Source organism: Parasteatoda tepidariorum, chromosome 2 (assembly GCF_982258835.1).
Source record: "Parasteatoda tepidariorum strain Cologne lab strain chromosome 2, Ptep-v5.0, whole genome shotgun sequence".
In the NCBI taxonomy this organism is placed as follows: Eukaryota; Metazoa; Arthropoda; class Arachnida; order Araneae; family Theridiidae; genus Parasteatoda; species Parasteatoda tepidariorum.
The window spans coordinates 55057301-55070027 of NC_141756.1; the positions used below are offsets into that span (position 1 = coordinate 55057301).

The 12727-nt window shown below is 26.6% G+C and overlaps 2 protein-coding genes across 2 annotated transcripts; one reads left to right on the forward strand and one right to left on the reverse strand.

The window, feature by feature from the left end:
* The first annotated feature begins 3331 nt into the window (after positions 1-3331).
* LOC147815771 (uncharacterized) lies at positions 3332-6883 on the forward strand. The gene is made up of 2 exons (XM_087157381.1): positions 3332-3724; positions 6220-6883. The coding sequence occupies exons 1-2, from the start codon at positions 3686-3688 to the stop codon at positions 6709-6711; spliced, it is 531 nt and encodes a 176-aa protein (XP_087013507.1). The 5' UTR covers positions 3332-3685; the 3' UTR covers positions 6712-6883.
* Positions 6884-8889: 2006 nt separating this feature from the next.
* Positions 8890-12445, reverse strand: LOC147815772 (uncharacterized). Its single transcript, XM_087157382.1, has 2 exons — positions 12052-12445; positions 8890-9556 (listed from the first exon to the last, which is right to left on the reverse strand). The coding sequence occupies exons 1-2, from the start codon at positions 12088-12090 to the stop codon at positions 9065-9067; spliced, it is 531 nt and encodes a 176-aa protein (XP_087013508.1). The 5' UTR covers positions 12091-12445; the 3' UTR covers positions 8890-9064.
* Positions 12446-12727: the final 282 nt, after the last annotated feature.

A 12727-nucleotide genomic window follows, 5' to 3' on the forward strand; every position in this document is an offset into this window, starting at 1 on the left:
AAAATTTTTTTTTGGGGGGGGGGATGTAATACAAAAATTAAATACTTTTGTATTAATAAAAGCATTAAAACTTCATTCCTTTTCATTAAATATCTTTAGTAAAGGATAAGGGTAGAAATTCTATTTTGGGACTTCAAGGCTAAAAACATGCCAATGAATAATAATTAGATTAATACTTCAAAAGAGAAGTTATTTTAAGATCTTTCACTTCCATATAAGGAAAGATTAAACGGTTTGCTATGAGTAATAAATAAATTTGATGAGGCGTAAGAATACAGAAAAAGCATATGGCTGGACTTTTTACTCTGTTTAATCATCCTATAAAACGCAGAGCACAAGTTTCTGCGTGGCTTTTTGTTGTTTATCATGCCTAATTAAAATCCGTCAGCTTAGACGGGATATGTGTTCCCCCTCTCCCGCTTTGGAGAGGGGTTAAACTGCTATTTCACCATCGCTTAGTAAAATAAACAGATAATGCACAACTGGACTCTTTAATCATGCTTTTTTCACGCAATTAACTCAAAAATATCGGTGTGGATACACCGCATATTAGATAGAAAAACTAAATATAAACATATAAAACATATAACTAAAGATGATCTTTACACAACAATTCGTTCCATATAATTTCAATGTTATTAAATGTAAAAATTGTCTCAACACTGATAAAATTCTCCTTGAGTATTTGAATTGTATCGATACTATGTTTGACAATATTTGTCTTAAATTACTGAATGAAAATGTATAACTATGCTAAGCCTCTTTTAAGAAAAAAATCCTGTTGGCAAAATACCCTTAACTCCATATAGTTACTTAATGTATTAAAAGGTGTCTATTTATATATTTTTTTGATCTCTTGAAAAAAAGCGAAAAATATTTTTTTAAATTATTTTGCAGTTTTGTTCAGTTTATTTAATGTCTAAGAGACATATAAACTGGCTGAATTGGAATCAAAATAGATCCATTTTTATAGTAGTAAATATTTTTAACACAATTTGGTAGAGTATGGTTTATGCGTGAAAAATATTTTGCTAAATATTTTTAAGTATTTTAAAAATATGTTTATTGCTTCGAATAAGATTATTTTTTGGTTTCATTTTCAGTTTTTCGGTATTTTTCCGAAAAATGAAGTGATATTATAAACCCATTCACTTTTCGGTATTTTTTCGAAGAGTAAATGGGTTTATAATATCACATTTGCCTTTAAATATCACATTTGCCTTTATCGTAAATAAAAATAAATGCTTTAATTTTTGTACTTTTTAGAAGCATATGCCTAATTAAAAGTTTGATATTAACTTTTTGGAAAAAGAAATTATTAATTTCACCAAAAATTTGTAGTATTTAAATTCAAGTAACAAAATAATAAATTACAAGTAAAAATTTTAGCAAAACTCTTAAAAATTTCGATTTTTTTTTTTTTTTTTTTTCAAATTTTAATATCGTTACCTTAAAGAATGATAAATGTAAAGGGGAGAAAAAATTACCTTTAAAAAGAAATCATAAATTTGGTTAGGTCAATGAAAATTCAGGTCAATCAAACATTAGTTTAAAATATAACGGGTAACGCATTTTTTTTTCTGAAAACGGTCACATAATATTTGGTTTGATTCGAATTACCACACACAACATCTCGAATTTTAGGATTAATATTACATAAAAATACATCATGGAAAACTTCAGGACGCATGAAACTTGTAACCAGAGGGCTATTAGAAGGCAGGAACCATTAGCTTTTCTATAAAAAAGCATTGCACAAAATTCCCCTGGAGCCAAATGGGGGACACGAACTTGGAGCTCCACAGACCACAAATTGCCCTCTGGAACAAAATTTTCTAAAAGACACGTCGATCACGGTTCGTCTGTTTTAAGACCTCGGAAGAGCCCTGTTGTTCCGCTCAACCAAACCGAAAGTGTGCTTTCCTTAACAAGGTATATCATTAAAAGTTCTTGCCTAATTTTTGCTGCACGCTCTGCTGGAAATCCATGTAACCCCTGGAGGGATGCCTTGATGGGGGTCTGGACCCTCCGCGGAGAATCGAAATTTGTGTTTTAATTTATAAGCATGTTTTCCGCGTTTTTTTAACCCACCTTGTATTTTTATGTGATGTTGAAGTGTAAAGTTGGTTTAGAAATATACTATTTTTAATTTCGAAAGAAAATTATAATATTTCCAGCTTCCTTTATATGCATATGTCTTAAAATGATGGGGGCTGTAATGTTATTTAAAGTTTGAGAAACTTCGCCAGTTGATTTTATATGATATGATGTATTGTGACAGAAAATAGTATAAAATTCGATAACGATATAAATTTAAATCAACAAATGTTAACTATATTAACTGTTAAGGTATTTTTGCTTTTAAAAACGATGAAATTTAAATCAACTAAGAAAAAAATATGACCTTCAGTCACAAAGCAGACAAACTCTTAAACTACATTGAAACTGTTGCTAAATTGGGAAAAAAAGTGAATAATTAATATTTTATGTTTAACAAAATTAAACTGACGGAACAAAATGATTATGCATTTTTCAGTAGTTGAAAAACGATATCATTTGAGTAATGGAAGAGGACTTGCCTCAACGATATCGTTCGATAACCTAAGTAGTAAGGGCAGGCATCTATGCGGCGGAAGTGATAGGCAGTCAAGGGGTGCATATTTCTGCCCCAACCGGAAGTTGCTTATTTCTGCCCGCTTGCTTATTTCTGCCCGCCTGGAAATCGAAACTTCGTCTGCAGCGTCATGGGGAGCTTATTTCTTTTTTTCTTAAGCCTAATATATTTTAGTTTCGGTTTCTGTTTTTAATTTAGTTTCGTTTTTTTAAATATTATTTAATTTATTAGTTTTTTGAGGGTGGCATCACTTATTATTTTAATATTAGTTTTTAAGGATGGCAACATTTAGAAACTTTGTTATTTGGGGAGATATTGTATATTATGAAGTTATGACGTCATCTCTTATTACATAACACATAAATGATATCATACTTTTACTCTAGTGGCGCCATCTATGTGGGAATAAAATAACTTTAAATCTATTTTAATATTTAAATCTGTTTTTAACATTATTTATTAAATATAATTAAGGCTGAGGATCGAACTCACGCCATCAAAAAGCCTTCGTGGGTCAGTAGTTGGATATCATAACCACTGACCCACGAATGCTTGGTTAGATATGTGTTAATAAGTTAAACTTTTGTATTCTGAACACGTGTATAAATGAAAAGGATTTGATATCGATATCATCCTGCAGTCTCATTGATATATTTTTCACTTAACCTTTGACAGTTATTAAATAATTATTTCTGCCCCTCTTAATGTTATGATAACTTTCTCTGGGTGGCAACGGTACTGACCATACACATGTTAAGATTTGACGTGTTTTGTGTGATAACACAACTACTGGTTACAGAGCGAGTCATTCTGATAACATATAACAAGCTAGATCTTGGACTATGACGCATGTGTTGAATTCAGTTCCTTTCACTTGCGCTGGTAAATAGTTAAGCATGTGACAGTTTAACATTTTTCTGATTGGTTGTTAGAGTTATACTTTCATGATTTGGCAACTAGAAGGATAGAGTGACTTAATTTCCCCTACCCCCCTCTTATATTAGTATTTCACTTGTTCTTCTGTTGTGTCTCGATTAAGTTTTTGAAAGTTTTTCAATTCACCATTTCGTTATGGACGGTTATTTAAACAGAAAACATGCTGAAACTGAAGTAAGTACTATTGATTTCTTAGTAATTTACTATGCTTTTAAATTTATTGTTAATAGAATTGTTTTATTTTAACTTCTAGCACTAATTCGTTTTTAGGCAGAGCATGTGACAAAACTTAGTTAACTTTCAAAATTTTATAACTACGTTATTTTTATTATATTGATGATAAATAGTATATTGATAATGTTAAATAGTATTATTTCTAAAACTACTGAGATGCGTTAATCTGTATCTTTAATTAACCAAGATAAAGTAAATTGTTTTGTACATTTTAATTAATTATTTTTATTTTGTTAATAACAAAAATTACTCATCTTCTTAGTTACAAATTAGGAATAGTTATTATTTTTTTTTTCATTGCGTAATCTAAATGAAGTTAATATTTCTTAAATTAACTTTCTATTTGTTAAAATTTATTAAGTATGTCTACTGTGAATATTAAAAGTATTAGAATTAAAGGTATATTAATTTTAAATTAATAAATATTAGTTTATACGATTAGGTATTTTTATCCCTATCGTTTGGATTTACGGCTATCAATGTTGTCATTTTTGAACCCAGAAGACAATGGAACTCCTAGATCTTGAGACAATACATGTCTTCGAAGTGGACTTTGTGAGTACCCATGTTATATGAGGAGGAAGACTACGAAAACCTCCTACCCTTAGTCCGACGACAAATAGTGGGATTGGTTTCGTTAACCAGTATCCTGTGAATGTACAGAGATCAGAGGAAAACTTAAGGTTTTAATAAAATAAATTTGAATAATTTAAAAAAATACTATATGAAGTTAGAAAGAGACTATATTAATAACTCTTAATTTTAGTTATTTTTTAACGTAAATACAGTTGATATAAATGGCTATAATTATTATTTACCTATTTAATATTACTTATTATTAACCTATTCAATAAAAAAATACACCCTTTAATAATTAATACCAAAAAGTTTCATAAAAACTAGAAACTTATTACAAAAATATAAAAATTATTTTTGAAAAACTAGAAATTTTTCACAAAAGTAAAATTATTTTCTGAAATATTAGAAAATCTCCCTCAGTAATAAAAATATTTTCTAAAAACTAGAGCATTTTGTTAAAAAGAATAAATAACGACATATTTATATTATCAATTATATATTAAATTTCCTTAAAATTTCAAATGAATTATTTTAAATCTAAGAAACATGTAATGGGAATTTTTGCCGCTTTAAATTCAATTATATTAAAAACATGTAATAGGAATTTATCATTTTATTACGTCGTTTTATTCAGTTATTACAATATACGATTCATTTATTACAATATTATTACAATTACGTCGTTTTATTCATTTATTTCATCGTTTTATTACAATTTAATATCATAATAATGCAAATAACTTACTTTATTTTCAAATTAGGAGGTAATGTTAAACTATTTATAGCCTTTCTATTTGAAAGTATATATTTAAATGATACTGATTACAGAACTTGAACATGTTATCTATTTCTCACAAAATTTTACAAAGATAATGCCTGTCCGGGACGTTCGGGGCTTATCCACGTTTTATCAATTAGTCATAATAACATAGTGCTTCATACTTGTTATAGAACGTGGGAATAAAATTATTTCTTAGAAAATTGTTAAGAAACATATGATGTATGCTCGCAGAAGTGATTGGGTGAAACTTTGAATATAATGTTATTTATTTTATTAAAATATATTTTGTCTTTATTGATCATTTTCACATGTGAAAAAGTTTATATTATCAAGAAAAAATTACACTCTTTAATAATTAATAGAAAAAGTTTCAGAAAAATATATAGAATTTTCTGAAAAACTAGGAGATTTTAGCAAAAACTTAAATATTTTTATAAAACTAACAAATTTTTAACAAAAAAAGTAAAAATATTTTCTTGAAAGAGAATTTTTTTTTGTAAAAGCATAAATATTTTCTTAAAAGATAGAAAATTTTTAACAAAAAGTTAAAATTTTTTCTTAAAAGATCGAAAATTTTTCTAAGAACATAAATATTTTCCTAAAAGATAGAAAATTTTTAACAAAAAGTTAAAATATTTTATTAAAAGACAAAAGTTTTTGCAAAAACGTAAATATTTTCTAAAAAGATAGAAAATTTTGTGAAAAAGTTTGAAGTATTTTTATAAAATTAGCAAATTTTTAACAAAATGTTTAAAAGATAGAAGATTTCTTGTAAAAACATAAATATTTTCTCAAAAGATTGAAAATTCTGTTAAAAAGTTTGAAATATTTTTATAAAACAAGTAAATTTTTTTTGCAAAAAGTTAAAATATTTTCTTAAAAGTGAACGTTTCATATTTGTTTTTGTAAAAAGATTTATTTTAGACAGAACTCAGGAGGTAAAGACTTTTACTTTGCAAATAAATTCTTAATCGTAGTAATCGAAAGGAGTTATGAACATTATCATAAACATTTTAACTGTGTGTTGTTAATTATTTTTCTTGGTGTCTCAAAATTTTCTTTTTTTTTATTGTAGGAAGGAAACAGAAAAGGATTCTCAGCTTTAGTCATTGATTTTGAAGGTTTTCAACTTTCATCAGGGGCATACATTGTCAAAGAACTTGCTTTTCATGCTGTAAAAGGTAATTCCATTACCGGAGTGTGTACATTCCAACCACCGTTTCCGTTTGAAGAACTTCCAACACAACAGAAAATGCAATATTCTTGGACAGTCCGAAATATTCATCAAATAGATTGGAACCAAGGAGAATTACCCTACGTTAAATTTCATACTATGTTGACTTTTTTGTGTGATATGTATTCACATATCTATGTGAAAGGACTCGGAAAACGGAAATTTTTAGAAATTCTAACCGGCAGAGTGTTTTACAGTTTGGAAGATTTTGGCTGTCCTAAAGTAGATGAACTGATACCAACTTTTTCATCGTGCACTATACATTCACCAGATTTTAAGCATTGTGCTCTCGTTAAAGCGAAAGCATTTGGACGATTTCTACTAGACCTATAAATAGGACAAGCACTCGGAATTCAGCATAAAGCTGTTCCTGGAAGTAATATAGTAAATCTTATAAATGACTTTTTTGCGAAATAGAAAATCAGCTCCAGTGGGGGGGAAATGTATTTTTAAAAACATTAAACGATGTTCAATTACCAGCAAATTTATATGAAAATAGAAAAATTATATAGTAAAAGTCAAATTTTTAAAAAAACCCGTGATGTATGCTCGCAGAAGTGGCGAGGTGAAACTTTGAATAAAAATGTTATTTATTTTATTGAAATATATTTTGTCTTTATTGAGCATTTTCACGGGTGAAAAAGTTTATATTATCAAGAAAAATGTCACCCATTAATAAACAATGCAAAAAGTTTCAGAAAAATATCTAGAACTTTTTGAAAAACTAGGAAATTATTACAAAAACATAAATATTTTCTTAAAAGATAGAAAAATTTTGTTAAAAAGTTTGAAATATTTTTATAAAACTAGCAAATTTTTAACAAAAAGTAAAAATATTTTCTTAAAAGAGAAATTGTTTTTATAAAAACATAATTACTTTCTTAAAAGATAGAAAATTTTTAACAGAAAGTTAAAATATTTTATTAAAAGAGAAAATTTTTAGTAAAAACATAAATATTTTTCTTAAGAGATAGAAAATTTTGTTAAAAAGTTTGAAATATTTTTATAAAACTAGCAAATTTTTAACAAAAAGTCAAAATATTTTCTTAAGAGAGAAAATTTTTTGTAAAGACATAAATATTTTCTGAAAAACTAGAAAATTTTGTTAAAAAGAAATAAAAATGTTACATTATTTCCTAGTTCGTTAAGATTTTAAGATGATTACTTTAAGTTAGATCAATAAATATTTTCTATAAAATCATTTTAACATTAATTTTGAATCATGAAGGCAGGAGAATCCGTTGGTTCTATGAAGCATTCAGAGTGTGGGACAAGGACCCATATTTAAATACTACTTTCTACAAAGTTCATCCTCCATCCAGACTCCCAGCTCTATGAATTCGTCGAAAAAAACTTTCCAAAAAGCTTGAGATATATGGGACTCGATCACAACATTTTTCACAACTCTTTTTCATCTTTTTATTGTTATTTGTGGAATGATCTATCTTCCTTTTTTCAGTTGTGAAAATGCATTGGAAGTGTTTAAGAAAGTTGTGATCGAGTCCCATATATCTCAAGCTTTTTGGAAAGTTTTTTAACACTTCCAATGCATTTTCACAACTGAAAAAAGGAAGATAGATCATTCCACAAATAACAATAAAAAGATGAAAAAGAGTTGTGAAAAATGTTGTGATCGAGTCCCATATATCTCAAGCTTTTTGGAAAGTTTTTTTCGACGAATTCATAGAGATGGGAGTCTGGATGGAGGATGAACTTTGTAGAAAGTAGTATTTAAATATGGGTCCTTGTCCCACACTCTGAATGCTTCATAGAACCAACGGATTCTCCTGCCTTCATGATTCAAAATTAATGTTAAAATGATTTTATAGAAAATATTTATTGATCTAACTTAAAGTAATCATCTTAAAATCTTAACGAACTAGGAAATAATGTAACATTTTTATTTCTTTTTAACAAAATTTTCTAGTTTTTCAGAAAATATTTATGTCTTTACAAAAAATTTTCTCTCTTAAGAAAATATTTTGACTTTTTGTTAAAAATTTGCTAGTTTTATAAAAATATTTCAAACTTTTTAACAAAATTTTCTATCTCTTAAGAAAAATATTTATGTTTTTACTAAAAATTTTCTCTTTTAATAAAATATTTTAACTTTCTGTTAAAAATTTTCTATCTTTTAAGAAAGTAATTATGTTTTTATAAAAACAATTTCTCTTTTAAGAAAATATTTTTACTTTTTGTTAAAAATTTGCTAGTTTTATAAAAATATTTCAAACTTTTTAACAAAATTTTTCTATCTTTTAAGAAAATATTTATGTTTTTGTAATAATTTCCTAGTTTTTCAAAAAGTTCTAGATATTTTTCTGAAACTTTTTGCATTGTTTATTAATGGGTGACATTTTTCTTGATAATATAAACTTTTTCACCCGTGAAAATGCTCAATAAAGACAAAATATATTTCAATAAAATAAATAACATTTTTATTCAAAGTTTCACCTCGCCACTTCTGCGAGCATACATCACGGGTTTTTTTAAAAATTTGACTTTTACTATATAATTTTTCTATTTTCATATAAATTTGCTGGTAATTGAACATCGTTTAATGTTTTTAAAAATACATTTCCCCCCCACTGGAGCTGATTTTCTATTTCGCAAAAAAGTCATTTATAAGATTTACTATATTACTTCCAGGAACAGCTTTATGCTGAATTCCGAGTGCTTGTCCTATTTATAGGTCTAGTAGAAATCGTCCAAATGCTTTCGCTTTAACGAGAGCACAATGCTTAAAATCTGGTGAATGTATAGTGCACGATGAAAAAGTTGGTATCAGTTCATCTACTTTAGGACAGCCAAAATCTTCCAAACTGTAAAACACTCTGCCGGTTAGAATTTCTAAAAATTTCCGTTTTCCGAGTCCTTTCACATAGATATGTGAATACATATCACACAAAAAAGTCAACATAGTATGAAATTTAACGTAGGGTAATTCTCCTTGGTTCCAATCTATTTGATGAATATTTCGGACTGTCCAAGAATATTGCATTTTCTGTTGTGTTGGAAGTTCTTCAAACGGAAACGGTGGTTGGAATGTACACACTCCGGTAATGGAATTACCTTTTACAGCATGAAAAGCAAGTTCTTTGACAATGTATGCCCCTGATGAAAGTTGAAAACCTTCAAAATCAATGACTAAAGCTGAGAATCCTTTTCTGTTTCCTTCCTACAATAAAAAAAAAGAAAATTTTGAGACACCAAGAAAAATAATTAACAACACACAGTTAAAATGTTTATGATAATGTTCATAACTCCTTTCGATTACTACGATTAAGAATTTATTTGCAAAGTAAAAGTCTTTACCTCCTGAGTTCTGTCTAAAATAAATCTTTTTACAAAAACAAATATGAAACGTTCACTTTTAAGAAAATATTTTAACTTTTTGCAAAAAAAATTTACTTGTTTTATAAAAATATTTCAAACTTTTTAACAGAATTTTCAATCTTTTGAGAAAATATTTATGTTTTTACAAGAAATCTTCTATCTTTTAAACATTTTGTTAAAAATTTGCTAATTTTATAAAAATACTTCAAACTTTTTCACAAAATTTTCTATCTTTTTAGAAAATATTTACGTTTTTGCAAAAACTTTTGTCTTTTAATAAAATATTTTAACTTTTTGTTAAAAATTTTCTATCTTTTAGGAAAATATTTATGTTCTTAGAAAAATTTTCGATCTTTTAAGAAAAAATTTTAACTTTTTGTTAAAAATTTTCTATCTTTTAAGAAAATATTTATGCTTTTACAAAAAAAAATTCTCTTTCAAGAAAATATTTTTACTTTTTTTGTTAAAAATTTGTTAGTTTTATAAAAATATTTAAGTTTTTGCTAAAATCTCCTAGTTTTTCAGAAAATTCTATATATTTTTCTGAAACTTTTTCTATTAATTATTAAAGAGTGTAATTTTTTCTTGATAATATAAACTTTTTCACATGTGAAAATGATCAATAAAGACAAAATATATTTTAATAAAATAAATAACATTATATTCAAAGTTTCACCCAATCACTTCTGCGAGCATACATCATATGTTTCTTAACAATTTTCTAAGAAATAATTTTATTCCCACGTTCTATAACAAGTATGAAGCACTATGTTATTATGACTAATTGATAAAACGTGGATAAGCCCCGAACGTCCCGGACAGGCATTATCTTTGTAAAATTTTGTGAGAAATAGATAACATGTTCAAGTTCTGTAATCAGTATCATTTAAATATATACTTTCAAATAGAAAGGCTATAAATAGTTTAACATTACCTCCTAATTTGAAAATAAAGTAAGTTATTTGCATTATTATGATATTAAATTGTAATAAAACGATGAAATAAATGAATAAAACGACGTAATTGTAATAATATTGTAATAAATGAATCGTATATTGTAATAACTGAATAAAACGACGTAATAAAATGATAAATTCCTATTACATGTTTTTAATATAATTGAATTTAAAGCGGCAAAAATTCCCATTACATGTTTCTTAGATTTAAAATAATTCATTTGAAATTTTAAGGAAATTTAATATATAATTGATAATATAAATATGTCGTTATTTATTCTTTTTAACAAAATGCTCTAGTTTTTAGAAAATATTTTTATTACTGAGGGAGATTTTCTAATATTTCAGAAAATAATTTTACTTTTGTGAAAAATTTCTAGTTTTTCAAAAATAATTTTTATATTTTTGTAATAAGTTTCTAGTTTTTATGAAACTTTTTGGTATTAATTATTAAAGGGTGTATTTTTTTATTGAATAGGTTAATAATAAGTAATATTAAATAGGTAAATAATAATTATAGCCATTTATATCAACTGTATTTACGTTAAAAAATAACTAAAATTAAGAGTTATTAATATAGTCTCTTTCTAACTTCATATAGTATTTTTTTAAATTATTCAAATTTATTTTATTAAAACCTTAAGTTTTCCTCTGATCTCTGTACATTCACAGGATACTGGTTAACGAAACCAATCCCACTATTTGTCGTCGGACTAAGGGTAGGAGGTTTTCGTAGTCTTCCTCCTCATATAACATGGGTACTCACAAAGTCCACTTCGAAGACATGTATTGTCTCAAGATCTAGGAGTTCCATTGTCTTCTGGGTTCAAAAATGACAACATTGATAGCCGTAAATCCAAACGATAGGGATAAAAATACCTAATCGTATAAACTAATATTTATTAATTTAAAATTAATATACCTTTAATTCTAATACTTTTAATATTCACAGTAGACATACTTAATAAATTTTAACAAATAGAAAGTTAATTTAAGAAATATTAACTTCATTTAGATTACGCAATGAAAAAAAAAATAATAACTATTCCTAATTTGTAACTAAGAAGATGAGTAATTTTTGTTATTAACAAAATAAAAATAATTAATTAAAATGTACAAAACAATTTACTTTATCTTGGTTAATTAAAGATACAGATTAACGCATCTCAGTAGTTTTAGAAATAATACTATTTAACATTATCAATATACTATTTATCATCAATATAATAAAAATAACGTAGTTATAAAATTTTGAAAGTTAACTAAGTTTTGTCACATGCTCTGCCTAAAAACGAATTAGTGCTAGAAGTTAAAATAAAACAATTCTATTAACAATAAATTTAAAAGCATAGTAAATTACTAAGAAATCAATAGTACTTACTTCAGTTTCAGCATGTTTTCTGTTTAAATAACCGTCCATAACGAAATGGTGAATTGAAAAACTTTCAAAAACTTAATCGAGACACAACAGAAGAACAAGTGAAATACTAATATAAGAGGGGGGTAGGGGAAATTAAGTCACTCTATCCTTCTAGTTGCCAAATCATGAAAGTATAACTCTAACAACCAATCAGAAAAATGTTAAACTGTCACATGCTTAACTATTTACCAGCGCAAGTGAAAGGAACTGAATTCAACACATGCGTCATAGTCCAAGATCTAGCTTGTTATATGTTATCAGAATGACTCGCTCTGTAACCAGTAGTTGTGTTATCACACAAAACACGTCAAATCTTAACATGTGTATGGTCAGTACCGTTGCCACCCAGAGAAAGTTATCATAACATTAAGAGGGGCAGAAATAATTATTTAATAACTGTCAAAGGTTAAGTGAAAAATATATCAATGAGACTGCAGGATGATATCGATATCAAATCCTTTTCATTTATACACGTGTTCAGAATACAAAAGTTTAACTTATTAACACATATCTAACCAAGCATTCGTGGGTCAGTGGTTATGATATCCAACTACTGACCCACGAAGGCTTTTTGATGGCGTGAGTTCGATCCTCAGCCTTAATTATATTTAATAAATAATGTTAAAAACAGATTTAA